Raw genomic sequence first — 24,448 nt, forward strand, 5'->3', positions numbered from 1 at the left:
CTTGACTCTTAATACTTCAGAGTTTCAGTCTTTGCATGTGCCCAATTGACAACCTCTGAAAGAAAGGTATATGGTCGTGGTTCATACTGAAGCCTTTATAATATTCTACTGTTTTTTCCTTATTTAGATCATATCCCTTTGGATATACCATAGCCTACTGTGGTGTAATAGAGTAGCCTACTGTGGTGTAGTAGAGTAGCCTACTGTGGTGTAGTAGAGTAGCCTACTGTGGTGTAGTAGAGTAGCCTACTGTGGTGTAGTAGAGTAGCCTACTGTGGTGTAGTAGAGTAGCCTACTGTGGTGTAGTAGAGTAGCCTACTGTGGTGTAGTAGAGTAGCCTAGTGTGGTGTAGTAGAGTAGCCTAGTGTGGTGTAGTAGAGTAGCCTAGTGTGGTGTAGTAGAGTAGCCTAGTGTGGTGTAGTAGAGTAGCCTAGTGTGGTAGAGTAGCCTAGTGTGGTGTAGTAGAGTAGCCTAGTGTGGTGTAATAGAGTAGCCTAGTGTGGTGTAGTAGAGTAGCCTAGTGTGGTGTAGTAGAGTAGCCTAGTGTGGTGTAGTAGAGAAGCCTAGTGTGGTGTAGTAGAGTAGCCTCGTGTGGTGTAGTAGAGTAGCCTACTGTGGTGTAGTAGAGTAGCCTAGTGTGGTGTAGTAGAGAAGCCTAGTGTGGCGTAGTAGAGTAGCCTAGTGTGGTGTAGTAGAGTAGCCTAGTGTGGTGTAGTAGAGTAGCCTAGTGTGGTGTAGTAGAGTAGCCTAGTGTGGTGTAGTAGAGTAGCCTAGTGTGGTGTAATAGAGTAGCCTAGTGTGGTGTAGTAGAGTAGCCTACTGTGGTGTAGTAGAGTAGCCTAGTGTGGTGTAGTAGAGAAGCCTAGTGTGGTGTAGTAGAGTAGCCTCGTGTGGTGTAATAGAAAAGCCTAGTGTGGTGTAGTAGAGTAGCCTAGTGTGGTGTAGTAGAGAAGCCTAGTGTGGTGTAGTAGAGTAGCCTAGTGTGGTGTAGTAGAGTAGCCTAGTGTGGTGTAGTAGAGTAGCCTAGTGTGGTGTAGTAGAGAAGCCTAGTGTGGTGTAATAGAGTAGCCTAGTGTGGTGTAGTAGAGTAGCCTACTGTGGTGTAGTAGAGTAGCCTAGTGTGGTGTAGTAGAGAAGCCTAGTGTGGTGTAGTAGAGTAGCCTCGTGTGGTGTAGTAGAGAAGCCTAGTGTGGTGTAGTAGAGTAGCCTAGTGTGGTGTAGTAGAGAAGCCTAGTGTGGTGTAATAGAGTAGCCTAGTGTGGTGTAATAGAGTAGCCTACTGTGGTGTAGTAGAGTAGCCTAGTGTGGTGTAGTAGAGAAGCCTAGTGTGGTGTAGTAGAGTAGCCTAGTGTGGTGTAGTAGAGAAGCCTTGTGTGGTGTAGTAGAGTAGCCTAGTGTGGTGTAATAGAGTAGCCTAGTGTGGTGTAGTAGAGAAGCCTAGTGTGGTGTAGTAGAGTAGCCTACTGTGGTGTAGTAGAGTAGCCTAGTGTGGTGTAGTAGAGTAGCCTAGTGTGGTGTAATAGAGTAGCCTAGTGTGGTGTAGTAGAGTAGCCTAGTGTGGTGTAATAGAGTAGCCTAGTGTGGTGTAGTAGAGTAGCCTACTGTGGTGTAGTAGAGTAGCCTACTGTGGTGTAGTAGAGTAGCCTAGTGTGGTGTAGTAGAGTAGCCTAGTGTGGTAGAGTAGCCTACTGTGGTGTAGTAGAGTAGCCTAGTGTGGTGTAGTAGAGTAGCCTAGTGTGGTGTAATAGAGTAGCCTAGTGTGGTGTAGTAGAGTACCCTACTGTGGTGTAGTAGAGTAGCCTAGTGTGGTGTAGTAGAGAAGCCTAGTGTGGTGTAGTAGAGTAGCCTCGTGTGGTGTAGTAGAGTAGCCTACTGTGGTGTAGTAGAGTAGCCTAGTGTGGTGTAGTAGAGTAGCCTACTGGGGTGCAGTAGAGTAGCCTAGTGTGGTGTAGTAGAGTAGCCTAGTGTGGTGTAGTAGAGTAGCCTAGTGTGGTGTAGTAGAGTAGCCTACTGTGGTGTAGTAGAGTAGCCTAGTGTGGTGTAGTAGAGTAGCCTAGTGTGGTGTAGTAGAGTAGCCTAGTGTGGTGTAGTAGAGTAGCCTAGTGTGGTGTAGTAGAGTAGCCTAGTGTGGTGTAGTAGAGTAGCCTAGTGTGGTGTAGTAGAGTAGCCTAGTGTGGTGTAGTAGAGTAGCCTACTGTGGTGTAGTAGAGTAGCCTAGTGTGGTGTAGTAGAGAAGCCTAGTGTGGTGTAGTAGAGTAGCCTAGTGTGGTGTAGTAGAGTAGCCTACTGTGGTGTAGTAGTGTAGCCTACTGTGGTGTAGTAGAGTAGCCTACTGTGGTGTAGTAGAGTAGCCTAGTGTGGTGTAGTAAAAAAGCCTAGTGTGGTGTAGTAGAGTAGCCTCGTGTGGTGTAGTAGAGTAGCCTACTGTGGTGTAGTAGAGTAGCCTAGTGTGGTGTAGTAAAAAAGCCTAGCGTGGTGTAGTAGAGAAGCCTAGTGTGGTGTAGTAAAAAAGCCTAGTGTGGTGTAGTAGAGTAGCCTAGTGTGGTGTAGTAGAGTAGCCTACTGTGGTGTAGTAGAGAAGCCTAGTGTGGTGTAGTAGAGTAGCCTAGTGTGGTGTAGTAGAGTAGCCTAGTGTGGTGTAGTAGAGTAGCCTAGTGTGGTGTAGTGGAGTAGCCTAGTGTGGTGTAGTAGAGTAGCCTACTGGGGTGCAGTAGAGTAGCCTTCTGTGGTGTAGTAGAGTAGCCCTACTGTGGTATAGTAGAGTAGCCTAGTGTGGTGTAGTAGAGTAGCCTACTGTGGTGTAGTAGAGTAACTTACTGTGGTGTAGTAGAGTAGCCCTACTGTGGTATAGTAGAGTAGCCTAGTGTGGTGTAGTAGAGTAGCCTACTGTGGTGTAGTAGAGTAACTTACTGTGGTGTAGTAGAGTAGCCTAGTGTGGTGTAGTAGAGTAGCCTAGTGTGGTGTAATAGAGTAGCCTAGTGTGGTGTAGTAGAGTACCCTACTGTGGTGTAGTAGAGTAGCCTAGTGTGGTGTAGTAGAGAAGCCTAGTGTGGTGTAGTAGAGTAGCCTACTGTGGTGTAGTAAAGTAGCCTCGTGTGGTGTAGTAGAGTAGCCTACTGTGGTGTAGTAGAGTAGCCTCGTGGGGTGTAGTAGAGTAGCCTACTGTGGTGTAGTAAAGTAGCCTCGTGGGGTGTAGTAGAGTAGCCTAGTGTGGTGTAGTGGAGTAGCCTAGTGTGGTGTAGTAGAGTAGCCTACTGTGGTGTAGTAGAGTAGCCCTACTGTGGTATAGTAGAGTAGCCTAGTGTGGTGTAGTAGAGTAGCCTACTGTGGTGTAGTAAAGTAGCCTACTGTGGTGTAGTAGAGTAACTTACTGTGGTGTAGTAGAGTAGCCTACTGTGGTGTAGTAGAGTAGCCTAGTGTGGTGTAGTAGTGAAGCCTAGTGTGGTGTAGTAGAGAAGCCTAGTGTGGTGTAGTAGAGAAGCCTAGTGTGGTGTAGTAGAGAAGCCTAGTGTGGTGTAGTAGAGTAGCCTACTGTGGTGTAGTAGAGTAGCCTAGTGTAGTGTAGTAGAGTAGCCTAGTGTGGTGTAGTAGAGTAGCCTAGTGTGGTGTAGTAGAGTAGCCTACTGTGGTGTAGTAGAGTAGCCTCGTGGGGTGTAGTAGAGTAGCCTAGTGTGGTGTAGTGGAGTAGCCTAGTGTGGTGTAGTAGAGTAGCCTACTGGGGTGCAGTAGAGTAGCCTACTGTGGTGTAGTAGAGTAGCCCTACTGTGGTATAGTAGAGTAGCCTAGTGTGGTGTAGTAGAGTAGCCTACTGTGGTGTAGTAGAGTAGCCTACTGTGGTGTAGTAGAGTAACTTACTGTGGTGAAGTAGGGTAGCCTACTGTGGTGTAGTAGAGTAACTTCCTGTGGGGAACATACTGTGGTGAAGTAGAGTAACCTACTGTGGTGTAGTAGAGTAATTTACTGTATAGTAGTCTACTGTAGTGTAGTAGAGTAGCCTAGTGTGGTGTAGTAGAGTAACTTACTGTATAGTAGTCTACTGTAGTGTAGTAGAGTAGCCTAGTGTGGTGTAGTAGATTAACTTACTGTAGAGTAGTTTACTGTAGTGTAGTAGAGTAGCCTAGTGTGGTGTAGTAGAGTAGCCTAGTGTGGTGTAGTAGAGTAGCCTACTATGGGGGAAAGGCTTTGGGGGTGTCAGGCAATACTAAGAGGTGTGCTGGGCCCTGCAGGAATGGCAGCAGGCCTTGCTGTAGTACCAGTGACTGCACAGGTTCACCTTCAGAGCTAGAGAGCAGTTGGTGGTGGGTCGGTCCTGACAGCTCTCATCTGCATGACAGAGACATTTATGATATGTTCAATCATATGGAAAAAGTAGCCTCATCACAATCAGAAAATACTGTAATGACAAATCTATCAATTAATCAATCAATCTGCCTTTTTACCTCCATAATCTAAACACTCAAGACTTTGGGCTGTTATGAAAGAAAGAGGTGCTTGCCCACACGAATAATTATCTCAGTTGTGAAAAGCAAAAATGTACTGCAAATAATACAATTAAAAACAAGTGCTTTGACGATGCCATGTTCTCCGTTCTACTTTTGCCTGTGACTAGACATAAACTACTGTAACTCTCCTAAAGTTGCCAGAGGCTGGGGTTATGTGCTGCTTGTATAGCCTGATCTCAGATATGTTTGTGCTGTCTTGCCAACTCCTATGGCCAGTGGTGTTGGAAGACAGCACAAACATATCTATTTGGGACCATGCCATTGCTTATATACCTGGGGGTTCAGTGGGACAGGGTTGCAGGGCGCAGGTCTGCTTGGCCACAGGCTTGGTCAGGGAGTCACACCCTCTCACGATCTCCCTAGCCTGGTAGCACTTTACATCTCTCATCCTAACACCCACACCACACATCTTAGTGCACTGAGGAATGAACACACCACACATCTTAGTGCACTGAGGAATGAACACACCACACATCTTAGTGCACTGAGGAATGAACACACCACACATCTTAGTGCACTGAGGAATGAACACACCACACATCTTAGTGCACTGAGGAATGAACACACCACACATCTTAGTGCACTGAGGAATGAACACACCACACATCTTAGTGCAAGGATTGAACACAGCAGCACTGCTCATGGTTGTGATTTGATAGGACACCGTATATGTAAATACAATGTATTGCTCATGTCATGATGTTTTCAGATACAATGTCATGGTTGAAATGGTATCTCACCTCAGACCAGGGTGTGGTGTACCACTTGAAACAGGGCCTCTCAAAGCAGGTGTTCTCGTCCTCTGGCCTCTCACTGGCACCACAGTCCTCGCTGTCGTGGGTCTGAAACTTCCCAGCGGTGATGCCGGCGCATTGCACGATCCTCCGCTTCACACCGCGGCCACATGTCGTGTTACACTGAGAGGAAAATAAGACTGGTTTCAGCTAAGGAATCTCTAACCAAGAGAACATAAACAAAACATCAAGAGAACATAAACAAAACATCAAGAGAACATATATAAAACATCAAGAGAACATCAGGTAAACATGGTCAAAATGCTCATCATAATATCAACAGACCATCAATAAAACATAAATAGAACACCAATAGAGCATGAATAGAACATCAACAGAAGGACCCAGTTGCCTTACCCTCTCCCAGTCCTGAGTGAGCCAGTGTGGGGCACAGTCCTTCTCCCCACAGGGATGGATGGCCAGGGGCTTATTCTCCGGAGAGCACTGAGATTCAGGCACCACACGGCCCTCTGGTGTCTTACAGTACACGTGGCGTACCATCTTCCCCTGGCCGCACAACCCCGAGCACTGCGGAGGTCAAAGGTTAACAGGAATGACACAGCAAAAGCATTAGTGATCAAGAGCAACTTACAGTCAGTGCAATCACTATTCCTATCCGTAATCAATGTATCAATGAGACGGAGTAGTGTGGTGAAAGTAGTGTACTCACTGGCCCCCACTCTGACACAGTCCACTGGCGTTCGCAGGGCGAGCCTGTGCAGTTCTTAATGTTAGGGGGGCGGGTCAGGGGATCACATAACTTGGTTTCGTCTGAACACCTGACCTCCCGGGTCACCTGGGCCCTGTGGCCACACTTGGCTGGACACTGGACAGGAGAGAGGAGAGGGCACAGGACAGACTCCCTTTTAATATCATCTACAGCTGCCCAAACAGTTGTAAGTAGGATGCAACAATGTACTTACTATAGTGTTCCCAGTAATTCCTGTAATGTAAACCACACACACACACACACACACACACACACACACACACACACACACACACACACACACACACACACACACACACACACACACACACACACACACACACACACACACACACACACACACACACACACACACACACACACACACACACACACACACACACACACAACCGTTAACTCCCACAGTATAGCTCCACCCACCTCCGTCCACTCGGCCACCTCCCATTGGGGGCCACAGGTGGGGCTCTTACAGGCACGGCGCTCCAGGGGCCTCTCCAGTTCTGCCACGGTGCAGAGATCACTGTACACAGAGCTGTCCAGCCCGGGGGACAGCATCTTCCAGCAGCGCACCAGACGGAACTGGAAGCCCTCACCACAAGTACGAGAACATTCACTCCAACTGCTGGCCTCCCACCTGAGGGTGAGGGAATGCACACAGAGTAGAGTTCAGGTATAGTTAGTGATCTTCTGAAGTCAATTAAATCAAATGTTATTACTGTAAATGGTATGGTAGTGGCCAACACCAGTTTATAATTCCTGGTTAAGTGTGGAAAAGAGACAAACATTGTTCTCAATGAACTTTGATTGCCACATCGTCCAACTGGTAAACAGTCCTTATATACTGAGTATATAAAACATTAAGAACAGCTGCTCTTTCCATGACATAGACTGACCAAATGAATCAAGCTGAAAGCGTGTTATTTTCTGGTAAGTGTGTTATTTTCTGGTGCATACCTGGGCTGGCACTCCCTCCCAATGCAGAAGTCATGAACAGGCTCAGGTCGGGTCATATTGTCACACCGCATGTCATCTACCTCAGCTCCATCGTAGCGCACACACATGGCAAAGGACTTTGACACTCCTGCAGCGGAAATTATTACAGGCAAACTAAGGAATAACTGAACATGTCATAAGTTATCCATATACATGTGTGTGTGTGTGTCTACCTATAGAGCAGGTGGAGGTGCAGGGTTCCTGAGAAGACAGTTTCCAGCGGTACATGTCTGCAGGGCTCAGCTTGAAGTTCTTCTGCAGGAACCTCTGAATGGTCCTGTCAAACACAACATGACAACAAGGTCTCACACGAATGGTCCTGTCAAACACAACATGACAACAAGGTCTCACACGAATGGTCCTGTCAAACACAACATGACAACAAGGTCTCACACGAATGGTCCTGTCAAACACAACATGACAACAAGGTCTCACACGAATGGTTATGTCAAACACAACATGACAACAAGGTCTCACACGAATGGTTATGTCAAACACAACATGACAACAAGGTCTCACACGAATGGTCCTGTCAAACACAACATGACAACAAGGTCTCACACGAATGGTTATGTCAAACACAACATGACAACAAGGTCTCACACGAATGGTTATGTCAAACACAACATGACAACAAGGTCTCACACGAATGGTCCTGTCAAACACAACATGACAACAAGGTCTCACACGAATGGTTATGTCAAACACAACATGACAACAAGGTCTCACACGAATGGTCCTGTCAAACACAAACATGACAACAAGGTCTCACACGAATGGTTATGTCAAACACAACATGACAACAAGGTCTCAAACACAACATGACAACAAGGTCTCAATGGTTATGTCAAACACAACATGACAACAAGGTCTCACACGAATGGTTATGTCAAACACAACATGACAACAAGGTCTCACACGAATGGTTATGTCAAACACAACATGACAACAAGGTCTCACACGAATGGTCCTGTCAAACACAACATGACAACAAGGTCTCACACGAATGGTTATGTCAAACACAACATGACAACAAGGTCTCACACGAATGGTCCTGTCAAACACAACATGACAACAAGGTCTCACACGAATGGTTATGTCAAACACAACATGACAACAAGGTCTCACACGAATGGTTATGTCAAACACAACATGACAACAAGGTCTCACACGAATGGTTATGTCAAACACAACATGACAACAAGGTCTCACACGAATGGTCCTGTCAAACACAACATGACAACAAGGTCTCACACGAATGGTCCTGTCAAACACAACATGACAACAAGGTCTCACACGAATGGTTATGTCAAACACAACATGACAACAAGGTCTCACACTAATGGTTATGTCAAACACAACATGACAACAAGGTCTCACACTAATGGTTATGTCAAACACAACATGACAACAAGGTCTCACACGAATGGTTATGTCAAACACAACATGACAACAAGGTCTCACACTAATGGTTATGTCAAACACAACATGACAACAAGGTCTCACACTAATGGTTATGTCAAACACAACATGACAACAAGGTCAAGGTCTCACACTAATGGTTATGTCAAACACAACATGACAACAAGGTCTCACACGAATGGTCCTGTCAAACACAACATGACAACAAGGTCTCACACGAATGGTTATGTCAAACACAACATGACAACAAGGTCTCACACGAATGGTTATGTCAAACACAACATGACAACAAGGTCTCACACGAATGGTTATGTCAAACACAACATGACAACAAGGTCTCACACTAATGGTTATGTCAAACACAACATGACAACAAGGTCTCACACGAATGGTCCTGTCAAACACAACATGACAACAAGGTCTCACACGAATGGTTATGTCAAACACAACATGACAACAAGGTCTCACACTAATGGTTATGTCAAACACAACATGACAACAAGGTCTCACACGAATGGTTATGTCAAACACAACATGACAACAAGGTCTCACACGAATGGTTATGTCAAACACAACATGACAACAAGGTCTCACACGAATGGTCCTGTCAAACACAACATGACAACAAGGTCTCACACGAATGGTTATGTCAAACACAACATGACAACAAGGTCTCACACGAATGGTCCTGTCAAACACAACATGACAACAAGGTCTCACACGAATGGTTATGTCAAACACAACATGACAACAAGGTCTCACACGAATGGTCCTGTCAAACACAACATGACAACAAGGTCTCACACGAATGGTTATGTCAAACACAACATGACAACAAGGTCTCACACGAATGGTTATGTCAAACACAACATGACAACAAGGTCTCACACGAATGGTCCTGTCAAACACAACATGACAACAAGGTCTCACACTAATGGTTATGTCAAACACAACATGACAACAAGGTCTCACACTAATGGTTATGTCAAACACAACATGACAACAAGGTCTCACACGAATGGTTATGTCAAACACAACATGACAACAAGGTCTCACACGAATGGTCCTGTCAAACACAACATGACAACAAGGTCTCACACGAATGGTTATGTCAAACACAACATGACAACAAGGTCTCACACTAATGGTTATGTCAAACACAACATGACAACAAGGTCTCACACTAATGGTTATGTCAAACACAACATGACAACAAGGTCTCACACGAATGGTTATGTCAAACACAACATGACAACAAGGTCTCACACTAATGGTTATGTCAAACACAACATGACAACAAGGTCTCACACTAATGGTTATGTCAAACACAACATGACAACAAGGTCTCACACTAATGGTTATGTCAAACACAACATGACAACAAGGTCTCACACTAATGGTTATGTCAAACACAACATGACAACAAGGTCTCACACGAATGGTCCTGTCAAACACAACATGACAACAAGGTCTCACACGAATGGTTATGTCAAACACAACATGACAACAAGGTCTCACACGAATGGTTATGTCAAACACAACATGACAACAAGGTCTCACACGAATGGTTATGTCAAACACAACATGACAACAAGGTCTCACACTAATGGTCCTGTCAAACACAACATGACAACAAGGTCTCACACGAATGGTTATGTCAAACACAACATGACAACAAGGTCTCACACTAATGGTTATGTCAAACACAACATGACAACAAGGTCTCACACGAATGGTTATGTCAAACACAACATGACAACAAGGTCTCACACGAATGGTTATGTCAAACACAACATGACAACAAGGTCTCACACGAATGGTTATGTCAAACACAACATGACAACAAGGTCTCACACTAATGGTCCTGTCAAACACAACATGACAACAAGGTCTCACACGAATGGTTATGTCAAACACAACATGACAACAAGGTCTCACACTAATGGTTATGTCAAACACAACATGACAACAAGGTCTCACACTAATGGTTATGTCAAACACAACATGACAACAAGGTCTCACACGAATGGTTATGTCAAACACAACATGACAACAAGGTCTCACACTAATGGTTATGTCAAACACAACATGACAACAAGGTCTCACACGAATGGTTATGTCAAACACAACATGACAACAAGGTCTCACACGAATGGTCCTGTCAAACACAACATGACAACAAGGTCTCACACGAATGGTTATGTCAATGGTTATGTCTCCTCTCCTACTTGTCCTTCACTTCCTCTACTCCCTTCCTCCTCCTCCTCCACCTCCTATCCTTGTCCTCGTCCAATCCGTTCTTCTCCCCAGTGCAGGGGAAGACAGGGCGGGTCATGTGATGTGTTTTATGGGGCACTGGCAGAAGAACTGGCAAAGCGGTGTTTGGACACAGCGCAGGGAAGCCAACATGAATTATAAATATGATGGAATGCAATCCCGGCCAGCTCTGAGCTTTAGCTGTCTCCTCTCCATGCGATTCTTGGGATGTCTCAGAAGGGAAAAAGAAGCTAGCATTGGATCGGTCCAGAAGCCAGCATGGAGCACATTCCATTCCACTAGCCAGCCCAGCCAGCAGCACAGGCCCTTGTCCCTGGCAAGACTATACAGCACTTTTAAATGCCCCTCTGCTCAGGACCTTGAAATGACTCACTCTGGTCCTCACTTAGAGAGAGTAGTGTTCACTCTAACTCCTCAGCAGCAGCATCCCTTAGTGAAGAGAGGTAGTGTCTGGTAGATGGAAGAGGAAGATCAGATGGGATTCTGAAGTGCTTTTTTTGGATGGGTTCCTATACCTGATAACAAGCTGATGTTGGGCCAGCATTGGCTCAGCGTTGGGATTTACTTTTCAACTATATCTGCTATAACTATAATGATATGTGCCTATTTACTTCTGCTCATTGTGTGGATCTCTCCTTACTCTACCTGGTTCTGTTGGTACGGTTGTTGCTCCTCATCCCTGTCAGCAACGTCCTGTTGGGGAACAGCAGGTCTCCAGTATCATTCCTCCGCCGGCCCAGACTGAACTCACCCAGTGAGCTTTTGAGGGGGAACTTCACACTGCTATGGTCTACCTCCAATGGCCCCACCTCTGACGAGAACAGTCCCTCTCCCACATCTGGACCAATCCGCTCGCCCAGCAAGACTCTCCAGATGAGGTTCTCTGGGTCTGGCACCTCCTCTAAAGGCCTGCTGGCTGCCGGGGCAGGGACTGCTACACTGCCTGTGTGACTGCTGTTGCCATCTTTTGGGATGGCAGGAAGGGAGAGGAAAGTTAGATAAATTATTAAAGTGGGAGAAAGCCTTATATACTCAGCAAAAACAGAAACGTCCCTTTTCCAGGACACTGTCTTTCAAAGATAATTCGTAAAAATCAAAATAACTTCACAGATCTTCATTGTAAAGGGTTTAAACAGTGTTTCCCATGCTTGTTCAAAGAACCATAAACAATTAATGAACATGCCACTGTGGAACGGTCGTTGAGACACTAACAGCTTACAGACGGTTGGCAATTAAGGTCACAGTTATGAAAACTAAACTAGAACACTAAAGAGGCCTTTCTACTGACTCTGAAAAACACCAAAAAAGATGCCCAGGGTCCCTGCTCATCTGTGTGAATGTGCCTTAGGCATGCTGCAAGGAGGCATGAGGACTGCAGATGTGGCCAGGGCAATAAATGACCATTTCTGTACTGTAAGACACCTAAGACAGTGCTACAGGGAGACAGCTGATCGTTCACACAGTGGCAGGCCACGTGTCTGCTTGCTCTGTGCGTTATTTCCTGCAAGTCAGGAATGTCAGTGTTCTGCCATGGCCAGCGAAGAGCCATGATCTCAATCCCATTGAGCACATCTGTGTTAATGTAATTTAATTAGGCCAATGTGCTTTCATTAATTGAAAACCCTTAATCTATTTTATGAGAATTTGTAAGATTCTTGTTTGCATAAAATAGACGCAGACCAGTCTTTCAATAATAGATAACAGAATAGATAACAGAATTTATTCTCGGAGCGTGCTGCCACTTAACCACGAACAACAGTTTATATACAGATCATGATGTCATTTCATTGCTTTAACAGAAAAAGTGCTCTTCACTGAAGAGTCGCGGTTTTGTTTCACCAGGAGTCATGGTCGGATTCGTGTTTATCGTCGAAGGAATGAGCGTTACACCGAGGCCTGTACTCTGGAGCCGGATCAGTTTGGAGGTGGAGGGTCCGTCATGGTTTGGGGCAGTGTGTCACAGCATTATCGGACTGAGCTTGTTGTCATTGCATGCAATCTCAACGCTGTGTGTTACAGGGAAAACATCCTCCTCCCTTATGTGGTATACTTCCTGCAGGCTCATCCTGACATGACCCTCCAGCATGACAATGCCACCAGCCATACTGCTCGTTCTGTGTGTCAGTGTTCTGCCATGGCCAGCAAAGAGCCCGGATCTCAATCCCCATTGAGCACGTCTGGGACCTGTTGGATCGGAGGGATGAGGGCTAGGGCCATTCCCCCCAGAAATGACAGGGAACTTGCAGGTTGCTTGGTGGAAGAGTGGGGTAACACTCTGGCAAATCTGGTGCAGTCCACGAGGAGGAGATGCACTGCAGTACTTAATGCAGTTGGTGGCCACACCAGATACTGGCTGTTACTTTTGATTTTTCCCCCCTTGTTCTGGGACACATTATTCCATTTCTGTTAGTCACATGTCTGTGGAACTTGTTCAGTTTATGTCTCAGATATTGAATCTTGTTATGTTCATACAAATATTTACACATGTTAAGTTTACTGAATATAAATGCAGTTGACAGTGAAAGGATGTTTCTTTTTATGCTGAGTTTACTAAGACGAACAAGAGGTGTTTCATGGTCAGGTGGTCAAGAAGAACTCCTGGTGCTTTTTATAGTGTCATGTTTTGTCATATATTGTCTTGTCCTTGTGCTTTCCCTTCTGTTCGTTTCCCCCTGCTGGTCTTATTAGGTTCGTTCCCTTTTTCTATCCCTCTCTCTCCCCCTCCCTCTCTCTCTTCTCTCTATCGTTCCGTTCCTGCTCCCAGCTGTTCCTCATTCTCCTACTCACTCATTTAGTCTTTTCACACCTGTCCCCTATTTTGCCTTCTGATTAGAGTCCCTATTTCTCCCCTTGTTTTCCGCTTCTGTCCTTGTCGGATCCTTGTATGATGTTCGCTGTGCTGTGTCCTTGTCTCGCCCTGTCGTGTCTTGTCTCCTTCAGATGCTGCGTGTGAGCAGGTGTCTTAGTCTGCTACGGTCGGTGCCTTCCCGAAGCAACCTGCAGTCAATGGTCAAGTCTCCAGTCTGTCCTCGTTACTACGAGTGGATTTAAGTTTTTTCCTGTTTTGTTTTCTTCTTGAGTTTTCCAGGATTATTACTTTTGCCATATACTGGAATAAAGACTCTGTTTTCGCTAAGTCGCTTTTGGGTCCTCATTCACCTGCATAACATATAGAGTATGTAAAGAGACATTTTATGTGCAGTTTGTACACAACAACAAAACAACACACAAAGCCTTTCTGCACATTCCTAACGGTAGTAGAGAGGGCCTCATACCCTGACTACACCACTCGCGGTATTCAATTATTGCACCCACACTGCTCGCGCGCGTCTGCGTTGCCAAGGGCTAAAATAGAAGTCCTTTCCATTTCTGACGCAGATCGCGCTGCAAGTCCTGCCTCTCCCATCTCCTCATTGGTTTAAAGAAGCAAGTACACCCACGTGTCATCTCCTTATTGGTTATACCCACGTGGGTGATTGAAAGATGAACTGTTGCTGGTTGTTGTGGTAATACTATGAAAGTTTAGATGCCAATCACCATATAAGTTAACCGTTGAAAAAGCCTGGAAGGAGGAGAGATGACTAGAAACGATTCGGTTGACCGTTGTTATGTTTGGGTTAATTGTCGGAGTAGAGGACCTTGTGCATTTCAGGCCAAATAAAAACCTCATGTTTATATCCCAGGACAAATTAGCTAGCAACATCAAGCCTGCGTGTCGTGATCGTGTTTGGTGTAGGGGGACAAAATAAATGTATGCATGATCACGCGCGCAGACGGTTTGGGTTCCGTGTCAGTCTCACCCAGTGGCCAAACTCCCTGCAGAACTGTCCCACAGTCCGAGTAGAGTGGCTGTCTGAGACCTTGCTGCAGGCAGGTAGCAGGCAGGCCTGCACCTATTACCACTCATGTTTGTGATGCAGCCATTTTAAAAAAAGGTTTCATAGATCCTAGCTCATCTTTGTATGTACGTCTGTGAATAATGCAGGACTCAAAAGGGCCAGCAGAGAGGATGCTCTTACATTTAAAACATTTTTTTTTACATCTCATCTGATACCTGAGCGGTGAACCAATAAAGTTTATTTGTTACGAACACAGATTTGCAGATGTTATTGCAGGTGCAGTGAAATGCTTGTTTCTAGTTTCAAACAGTGCAGTAATACCTAGCAATAAAAGTAACAAATACATACAAATAAAAATTGAGAAATTATGAAAAATGACATTGCTCGTTCTGATATTGAGACATTTCTCTATTTTTATTTGTACAGTATGTATTTGTTATACACTACCGTTCAAACGTTTGGGGTCACTTAGAAATGTCCTTGTTTTTGAAATAAAAGCACTTTTTTTGTCCATTTTAAAATAACATAAAATTGATCAAAAATACAGTGTAGACATTGTTAATGTCATCTCTCCAAGATGGCATACCAGTCAGACGTCCTTTGTCCTCATCTTGTCGTGTCCCGTATATACTGTATATATATTTTTTTTGACATCTTTCGTCGCATGTCTTTCATATATTTTATTTTCCAAAAACTCAACTTCAAAACACCCTCCTGCAACCCGCCTCACCAATTTAAAAAAAGTATTATTTACCTCAAATCTGAAATCCAAAATAGAAGCTAGCCAGAAGCTAACCAGATGCTAACCAGAAGCTAGCCATAAGCTAGCCAGTTTACTGGCCTACGTTAGTATTCAGCTAACCACGGTTGATGGTCATCAGCTATCGCCAGTCGCAAAGCTATCGCCAGTTTTGTACAACGCGACTCAGACCAGAACATACCGGACCTATATCCCCGGATCCCCGGATTTCAACCGAAAGTTCTGGACATTTACACCTGGATCTTGCAGCTAGCTAGCTGCTATCTGTGTGACTATTGGCTTACGTCGATCCCAGAGCAAACATCAATTATTCCAGAGCTAGCCAGCTGAAGAGTTCCATCAGCCACTCCTGGGCTACAATCACCTATCCGGAACCATTTTACTGCCGACGTGGATCCCCACCGGGCCTTCACGACTGTACTACCGATGTTATCTGCCCGAGGGAGTTATCCAACTGTCTTATAGGCTGCTATCTGAATAGATCTATCAGACAATTTTTCTTGGGTCACAATAACTATATCTATTTACCAATTGGATTGATCCCCTCTACCACACGGAACCCCTCTAATCTACCGAAGGAAACGCATGAGGTGGCTAAAAACAGACCTCCATCCTATGCTAGCTTGCTACCGATGGCCCGGCTAGCTGTCTGAATCGCCATTACCCCAACCAACCTCATTACTAACTGGAACCTTATCCAGTTAGAGAAGGGGAGCACTACAACTGGTCCCGCTGTGGAACATGTTTTAACCAGTTAGAGAAGAGGAGCACTACCACTGGTCCCGCTGTGGAACAAGTTTTAACCAGTTAGAGAAGAGAAGCACTACCACTGGTCCCGCTGTGGAACATGTTTTAAGATCACTCTACTGAGCATGCCTCTCCTTAATGTAAATATGCCTTGTCCATTGCAGTTCTGGTAAGTGTTTATTGGTTTATTTCACTGTAGAGCCTCCAGCCCTGCTCATTATACCTTACCCAACCTTTCAGTTCCACCACCCACACATGCGATGATATCACCTGGTTTCAATGATGTTTTTAGAGACAATATCTCTCTCATCATCACTCAATACCTAGGTTTACCTCCACTGTATTCACATCCTACCATACCTTTGTCTGTACGTTATACCTTGAAGCTATTTTATCGCCCCCAGAAACCTCCTTTTACTCTCTGTTCCAGACGTTCTAGACGACCAATTCTAATAGCTTTTAGCCGTACCCTTATCCTACTCCTCCTCTGTTCCTCTGGTGATGTAGAGGTGAATCCAGGCCCTGCAGTGCCTATTCCCCAGGCGCTCTCTTTTGATGACATCTGTAACCGTAATAGCCTTGGTTTCATGCATGTTAACATTAGAAGCCTCCTCCCTAAGTTTGTTTTATTCACTGCTTTAGCACACTCTGCCAACCCGGATGTTCTAGCCGTGTCTGAATCCTGGCTTAGGAAAACCACCAAAAATTCAGAAATCTTCATCCCTAACTACGACATTTTCAAACAACATAGAACGGCCAAAGGAGGCGGTGTTGCAATCTACTGCAGAGATAGCCTGCAGAGTTCTGTCCTACTATCCAGGTCTGTACCCAAACAATTTGAACTTCTCCTTTTAAAAATCCACCTCTCTAAAAACAAGTCTCTCACCGTTGCCGCCTGCTATAGACCACCCTCTGCCCCCAGCTGTGCTCTGGACACCATATGTGAACTGATTGCCTCCCATCTATCTTCAGAGCTCGTGCTGCTAGGTGACCTAAACTGGAACATGCTTAACACCCCAGCCATCCTACAATCTAAGTTTGATGCCCTCAATCTCACACAAATTATCAATTAACCTACCAGGTACCACCCCAAAGCCATAAACACTGGCACCCTCATAGATATCATCCTAACCAACTTGCCCTCTAAATACACCTCTGCTGTTTTCAACCAAGATCTCAGCAATCCCTGCCTCATTGCCTGCATCCGTCATGGGTCAGCGGTCAAACGACCTCCACTCATCACTACCAAATGCTCCCTGAAGCACTTCAGCGAGCAGGCCTTTCTAATCGACCTGGCCCAGGTATCCTGGAAGGATATTGACCTCATCCCGTCAGTAGAGGATACCTGGTTATTAAAAAAAATCCTTCCTCACCATCTTAAATAAGCATGCCCGATTCAAGAAATGTAGAACCAGGAACAGATATAGCCCTTGGTTCTCTACAGACCTGGTTGCCCTTAACCAACACAAAAACATCCTATGGCGTTCTGCATTAGCATTGAACAGCCCCCGTCATTTGCAACTTTTCAGGGAAGCTAGAAACCAATATACACAGGCAGTTAGAAAAACCAAGGCTAGCCTTTTCAAGCAGAAATTTGCTTCCTGCAACACAAACTCAAAAAAGTTCTGGGACACTGTAAAGTCCATGGAGAGTAAGAACACCTCCTCCCAGCTGCCCACTGCATTGAGGATAGGAAACACTGTCACCACCGATAAATCCACTATAATTGAGAATTTCAATAAGCATTTTTCTACTGTTGGCCATGCTTTCCACTTGGCTACCCCTACCTCAGTCAACAGCACTGCATCCCCCACAGCAACTCGCCCAAGCCTCCCCCATTTCTCCTCCCAAATCCAGTCAGCTGATGTTCTAAAAGAGCTGCAAAATCTGGATCCCTACAAATCAGCCGGGCTAGACAGTCTGGACCCTTTCTTTCTAAAATTATCTGCCAAAATTGTTGCAACCCCTATTACTAGCCTGTTCAACCTCTCTTTCGTGTTGTTTGAGATTCCCAAGGATTGGAAAGCAGCTGCGGTCATCCCCCTCTTCAAAGGGGGGACACTCTTGACCCAAACTGCTACAGACCTATATCTATCATACCCTGCCTTTCTTAGAAAGCCAAGTCAACAAACAGATTACTGACCATTTCCAATCCCACCATACCTTCTCTGCTATGCAATCTGGTTTCAGAGCTGGTCATGGGTGCACCTTAATCACGCTCAGGGTCCTAAACAATATCTTAACCGCTATCGATAAGAGACAATACTGTGCAGCCGTGTTCATTGATCTGGCCAAGGCTTTCGACTCTGTCAATCACCACATCCTCATCGGCAGACTCGATAGCCTTGGTTTCTCAAATGATTGCCTCACCTGGTTCACCAACTACTTCTCTGATAGAGTTCAGTGTGTCAAACCTGGGTTAAATCCTAAACAATATCTTAACCGCTATCGATAAGAGACAATACTGTGCAGCCGTGTTCATTGATCTGGCCAAGGCTTTCGACTCTGTCAATCACCACATCCTCATCGGCAGACTCGATAGCCTTGGTTTCTCAAATGATTGCCTCACCTGGTTCACCAACTACTTCTCTGATAGAGTTCAGTGTGTCAAACCTGGGTTAAATTCTTGGACCGACTCTCTTCTCTGTATACATCAATGATGTCGCCCCTGCTGCTGGTGAGTCACTGATCCACCTCTACGCAGACCACACCATTCTGTATACTTCTGGCTCTTAGGACACCGTGTTAACAACCCTCCAGACGAGCTTCAATGCCATACAACTCTCCTTCCGTGGCCTCCAATTGCTCTTAAATACAAGTAAAACTAAATGCATGGTCTTCAACCGATCGCTGCCTGCACCTGCCCCGCCCGTCCAACATCACTAAGCTGGACGGTTCTGTCTTAGAATATGTGGACAACTACAATTACCTAGGTGTCTGGTTGGACTGTAAACTCTCCTTCCAGACTCACATCAAACCTCTCCAATCCAAAGTTAAATCTAGAATTGGCTTCCTATTTCGCAACAAAGCATCCTTCACTCATGCTGCCAAACATACCCTTGTAAAACTGACCATCCTACCGATCCTCAACTTCGGCGATGTCATTTACAAAACAACCTCCAATACCCTACTCAATAAATTGGATGCAGTCTATCACAGTGCCATCCATTTTGTCACCAAAGCCCCATGTACTACCCACCACTGCGACCTGTACGCTCTCGTTGGCTGGCCCTCGCTTCATACTCGTCGCCAAACCCACTGGCTCCAGGTCATCTACAACACCCTGCTAGGTAAAGTCCCCCCTTATCTCCACTCGCTGGTCACCATAGCAGCACCCACCTGTAGCACGCGCTCCAAGGTATATCTCTCTGGTCACCCCCAAAACCAATTCTTCCTTTGGCTGCCTCTCCTTCCAGTTCTCTCTCTCCTTCCAGTTCTCTGCCTCCAATGACTGGAATGAACTACAAAAATCTCTGAAACGGAAAACACTTATCTCCCTCACTAGCTTTAAGCACCAGCTGTCAGAGCAGTTCACAGATTACTGCACATGTACATAGCCCATCTATAATTTAGCCCAAACAACTACCTCTCCCCCTACTGTATTTATTTATTTATTTTGCTCCTTTGCACCCCATTATTTCTATCTCTACCTTGCACATTCTTCCGCTGCAAATCTACCATTCCAGTGTTTTACTTGCTATATTGTATTTATTTCACCACCATGGCCTTTTTTGCCTTTACCTCCCTTATCTCACCTCATTTGCTCACATTGTATATATACTTATTTTTCTACTGTATTATTGACTGTATGTTTGTTTTACTCCATGTGTAACTCTGTGTTGTATGTGTTGAACTGCTTTGCTTTACCTTGACCAGGTCGCAATTCTAAATGAGAACTTGTTCTCAACTTGCCTACCTGGTTAAATAAAGGTGAAATAAAATACAAATGTAAAAAAAAGGTTGTAAAGGACTATTGTAGCTGGAAACGGCAGATTTTTTATGGAATATCTATATAGGCGTGCGGAGGCCCATTATCAGCAACCATCACACCTGTGTTCCAATGGCACGTTGTGTTAGCTAATCCAAGTTTATAATTTTAAAAGGCTAATTGGTCATTAGAAAACCCTTTTTCAATTATGTTAGCACAGCTGAAAATGGTTGTGCTGATTAAAGAATAAAGTTTCCCTACGTTTCTTAGGGGCATAATTCCTTCAGCCTCCTGAGCTTGAGAGGCGCTGTTGCACCTGTTTGTGTGAATGGACCATTTCAGGTTGTCAGTGATGTGCATGCAGAGGAACTTGAAGCTTTTGACACTCTCCGATGAGGCCCCGTCGATGTGAATGGGGGCGTGCTCTCTCTGCTGTCTCCTGTATTTCACGATCAGCTCCTTTGTTTTGTTGGCGTTGAGGGACTGGTTATTTTCCTGGTACCACTCCGACAGGGCTCTTACTTCCTCCCTGTGGACTGTCTCGTCGTTGTTGGTAATCAGACCTACCACTGTTGTGTCGTCAGGAAACTTGATGATTGAGTTGGAGATGTGCGAGGCCACGCAGTCATGGGTGAACAGAGAGTACAGGAGGGGGCTGAACATGCACCCCTGCGGGGCCCACATGTTGAGGATCAGCGTGTCAGAGTTGTTGTTGTCAGGAAGTCCAGGACCCAGTTGCACAGGGAGGCGTTCAGACCCATGGCCCTGAGCTTAGTGATGAGCTTGGAGGGCCCTATGGTGTTGAAAACTGAGCTGTAGTCGATGAACAGCATTCTTCCATAGGTATTTATCTTGTTCAGGTGGGATGGGGCAGTGTGTAGTGCAATGGCAATTGCGTAGTCCATGGATGAGTTGCTGCGATATGCAAATTGTAATGGGGTCTAGGGTGTGGGGTAAGGTGGAAGTGATATGACTAGCCTCTCCTTAACTAGCCTCTCAAAGCATTTCATGATGAAAGAAGTGAGCACTACGGGGCGATAGTCATTCAGCTCAGTTACCTTCACTTTCTTGGTACAGGAACAATGGTGGACATCTTGAAGCAAGTGGGGACAACAGGCTGGGTTATGGAGAGATTGAATATGTCCGTAAACACTCTAGTCAGCTGGTCTGTACTTGCTCTGAGGACACGGATTGGGATGCCGTATGGCCCGGCAGCCTTGCGAGGGTTAAAATGCTTAAATAACTTACTCACATCAGTTACAGATAGCGATAGCACATAGCCCTGAGCGTCGGGGCCCGCATCAGCAGCTCAGTGTTGTTTTCTCTCTCTCTCTAAGTTATTGTATTGGTATATTGGTTTCTAGTTATTGCTGTTACCTGTGTATTGTGGAAGGGTTGGGCTGTCCTGGTCACAGTCAATGGCTGCTGTATCCTTATTCACCTCATTGATCTCCTGGCCCTCGGCCCCTGCCATCTCAGCCCCCTTCTTCAACAAACGGTTCTGCTGAGTCTCAGGTATCGCCTTGTCATACGTGCTCTCGTTGGGGGCCACCATACTGCCCATCTCCACGGAAACCCCAGGGGTGGTGCTGTCGGGGCCGGTGTAGACAGGGGGTTGAGGGATGGGGGACAGGGACTCCCGTAGGACGGTGTACTCGTACGTAATGTAAGGGATACGACCATTCTGGTTCCACACCTATGAGGAGACAAAATAGCACCAGAGAGCTCACCATTCCCTCCTGCTCTCTCCTACCAAACTCAGTCAATTGCACATATAAAGGAAGCAATTCCTTTACGTTGATGACTTTTTTGAAAATCCAATCAGTCTTCCACGTTGATTAAACGTCATCACATATGATTTTTGTTGAAATTACGTAGGATTTTGTACCCTGCACCTACTGGATACGTGTACACTATTTCTAAATTAGAGATTACCCAGAGGCACTGGCTGCTCGGCGAGGGGAGGGAGCAGAGCAGACCTCAGCAGGATACAATACCAGAACATTGATGGCCTGGTTGATGGGCCCTTTGGCTACGATGTACTCGATCCCCGTCTCATACACATCCATGGGCCGCCGGTACTTGAAGACGGTCCCCGCCGCATGGAAGTTCTGGGGGCTGTCCACCTTGTAGTTCCCATTGAAGAAGAAGTTCCCCGCCTGATCAGTCACAGCTGTGTGGGAGATAGGATAGAACATAGTCTCATTGAGGGGATGGAGAACCATTGGAGGAGGACCGGTTGGTTGACTCTATGGAAAGGTCAAATCTTTGATGTTCACTGTAAACTGGAATTTCTACTCCCCATACATGACCATAAATTAATACAATAAAGTCATTTCAAGAGATCACGAAGGAAATTAAAGTATATAGATGATCTGATTAATTTCAGTTGATTAATGTACTTCCTTTAGTAACTTCCCACTGTCCCACTATCAATATTAATGGTTATCCCATTGCGGGAGAGAAAATATCCTTTGTATTTGCTGAAAATCTTGAATAAAATGTTTTACACCTTCTTCTTGTCATTAAATTATATGGATCCTAATGACATCACACCGTACCAATAGGAGACATTAGGAATGTTTGTATACATGGCATAGGGAGCAGGATAAAAAGGAAGTACCCACCCAAAACATCAGCTGACTTCTTCCTCTCAATGATCTGGATGTCCCAGGAACCCTCAGGGATTGTTGTGATAAAGGAGTAACCTTGGAGAGAGGAAACAGGAAACATTATGATGACTACATTTTACCTGCAACTAAATAGCCTGGATATCAGAGGAGTCAGCTTAAGAATCGCATAGACCTTGTTGTCAGATTCAGCTCTGAACTGTCTGTAGTTATCTTTCAGTGACATATTTGGGGGGCTTGTCCCTGATAGGTGTGTTCAAGATTTGGAATAGATGGAGAGCCATATCTCCTCCATCAGTACCCTCTATCCTTGCCCACACATCCACCCACCCACACACCCAATCTATCTGAGTCTGTGGTTGAGGTTGAACACACTCCTACCCAAACTGGTGGCCTCGCGGCGGAAGTTTCCATTGACCCTGCTGCAGCTGCTGCCATCCCCCTGACACACTCCACACGTATCCAGTATATTGGGCGAGAAGAGCACTCCATCACAACCGATTGGCTGCAGAAATGATGTTAACACAAACAGGATCATTATCTTCTTGAATCATTTCAGCACATGCAAAGCCAGTTGAAGAAGTATTGATCCACTTTTATCATGTGACCAGGAAAAGAATCCTTTCGGCCATTCTCACAGAATATGCTAAGCCATTTCCTTGGCAGATGAAGAAACAAGCGGTCCCTAACCTCACATCTGCCGTCCACACAGACCCCTCTGTAGTTGCTGTACTTGCAGGATGTTCCGTCTCGGGCAGGAACCATCAGCTGTCTCTGGCCGTCGGCTGTGGTGCAGTGCAGGTCACATGGGTTACTGGAGATATGGACATAGTCATCTGTGGATGGGATGGATGGACACAAAGGTCAGCGTTAACAGTGTAATAACGAGCCTCGAGGACAGGCCACACAGGAGGGAATGACAGAGCTGAGTGGGTTTAATATGGTTGTTTTACCGGGATACAGGGGTTTCCAGTGGTAGTTCCTGCCATTGTAGACCTGCGAGTTGAACGACCAGCACTGCTCTTCCCTGAAGCTTCTCCCAGAGGAAGGGCAGTCCTGCACAAGACAGAAAATATACACACACTTTTCTGTCTGTTCCATGTGTTTTTTATTTTATGATGGTTTTACACTATGTAATAAAAGGGTGTGACAGGGTGTGGCAACTCTGGAACAAAAGCCTGTTCACCCTGTTGCTCTTCAGGACCAGGGTTTATGGCCACAGCACTAAACCTTAAAGGGGCAATCTGCTGTTGAAACAATAACAAAGGGGGTTTCCCTCCACTGTTTCAGTAAAAGGCTGAGGGATGCGTCTGGAAAAATTTAACCACTCAAATGCATAGACTATATTCATAGATTATAGTTGTAATCATGTTTTGAGGCTATAGGCTTACAGTGTTTGTTTACATTTACTTTGTTTACAAACATTGGAGTTAAACAATGTTATATTTGTGGTTCTGATTGGTACTGCAGTTGAACAAAGCTCCGGAAGCATTTCTAAGTGTCACACCCTGATCTGTTTCACCTGTCCCTGTGATTGTCTCCACCCCTTCCAGGTGTGGCTTATTTTCCCCAGTGTATTTATCCCTGTGTTTCTTGGCTCTCCGTGCCAGTTTGTCTTGTATGTTTAGTCAAGCCAACCGGTGCGGTTTCCCCCGTACTTCTTTTCTATTCTCTTTTGCTCGTCTTCCCCGTTTTGACCACTGCCTGACTTTGGACTACTTTCCCACCTTCCTGATCATCCTGCCTGCCCTGACCTTGAATCTGCCTGCCCTTCGGTACCTATTGGACTCTGAGCTGGCTTTGAACTTTTGCCTGTACACGACCAT

The 24,448-nt window shown here is 45.4% G+C and overlaps 1 protein-coding gene across 1 annotated transcript; it reads right to left on the reverse strand.

Moving 5' to 3' along the window:
• Positions 1-4,144: 4,144 nt before the first annotated feature.
• On the reverse strand, positions 4,145-24,448 carry LOC124033030 (ADAMTS-like protein 2). Its single transcript, XM_046344955.1, has 16 exons — positions 24,350-24,448; positions 23,576-23,678; positions 23,313-23,458; positions 23,004-23,127; positions 22,620-22,700; positions 21,990-22,165; positions 21,370-21,688; positions 11,364-11,682; positions 7,193-7,296; positions 6,981-7,107; positions 6,447-6,660; positions 5,967-6,122; positions 5,654-5,824; positions 5,243-5,419; positions 4,776-4,920; positions 4,145-4,323 (listed from the first exon to the last, which is right to left on the reverse strand). Exons 1-16 carry the CDS (start codon positions 24,446-24,448, stop codon positions 4,202-4,204), a joined length of 2,583 nt encoding a protein of 860 aa, XP_046200911.1. The 3' UTR covers positions 4,145-4,201.

Source organism: Oncorhynchus gorbuscha, linkage group LG04 (assembly GCF_021184085.1).
Source record: "Oncorhynchus gorbuscha isolate QuinsamMale2020 ecotype Even-year linkage group LG04, OgorEven_v1.0, whole genome shotgun sequence".
NCBI classification, from domain to species: domain Eukaryota; kingdom Metazoa; phylum Chordata; class Actinopteri; order Salmoniformes; family Salmonidae; genus Oncorhynchus; species Oncorhynchus gorbuscha.

Bases quoted from the DNA above. Each gene is read 5' to 3' on its own strand.
- LOC124033030 (XM_046344955.1), bottom strand. From the start codon at position 24,448: ATGGTCGTGTACAGGCAAAAGTTCAAAGCCAGCTCAGAGTCCAATAGG. The intron at 7,108-7,192 runs GTAGACACACAC...TTTCCGCTGCAG, and splicing joins CACCTCCACCTGCTCTATAG to GAGTGTCAAAGTCCTTTGCC. The intron at 4,921-5,242 runs GTGAGATACCAT...TTCATTCCTCAG, and splicing joins ACACCACACCCTGGTCTGAG to TGCACTAAGATGTGTGGTGT.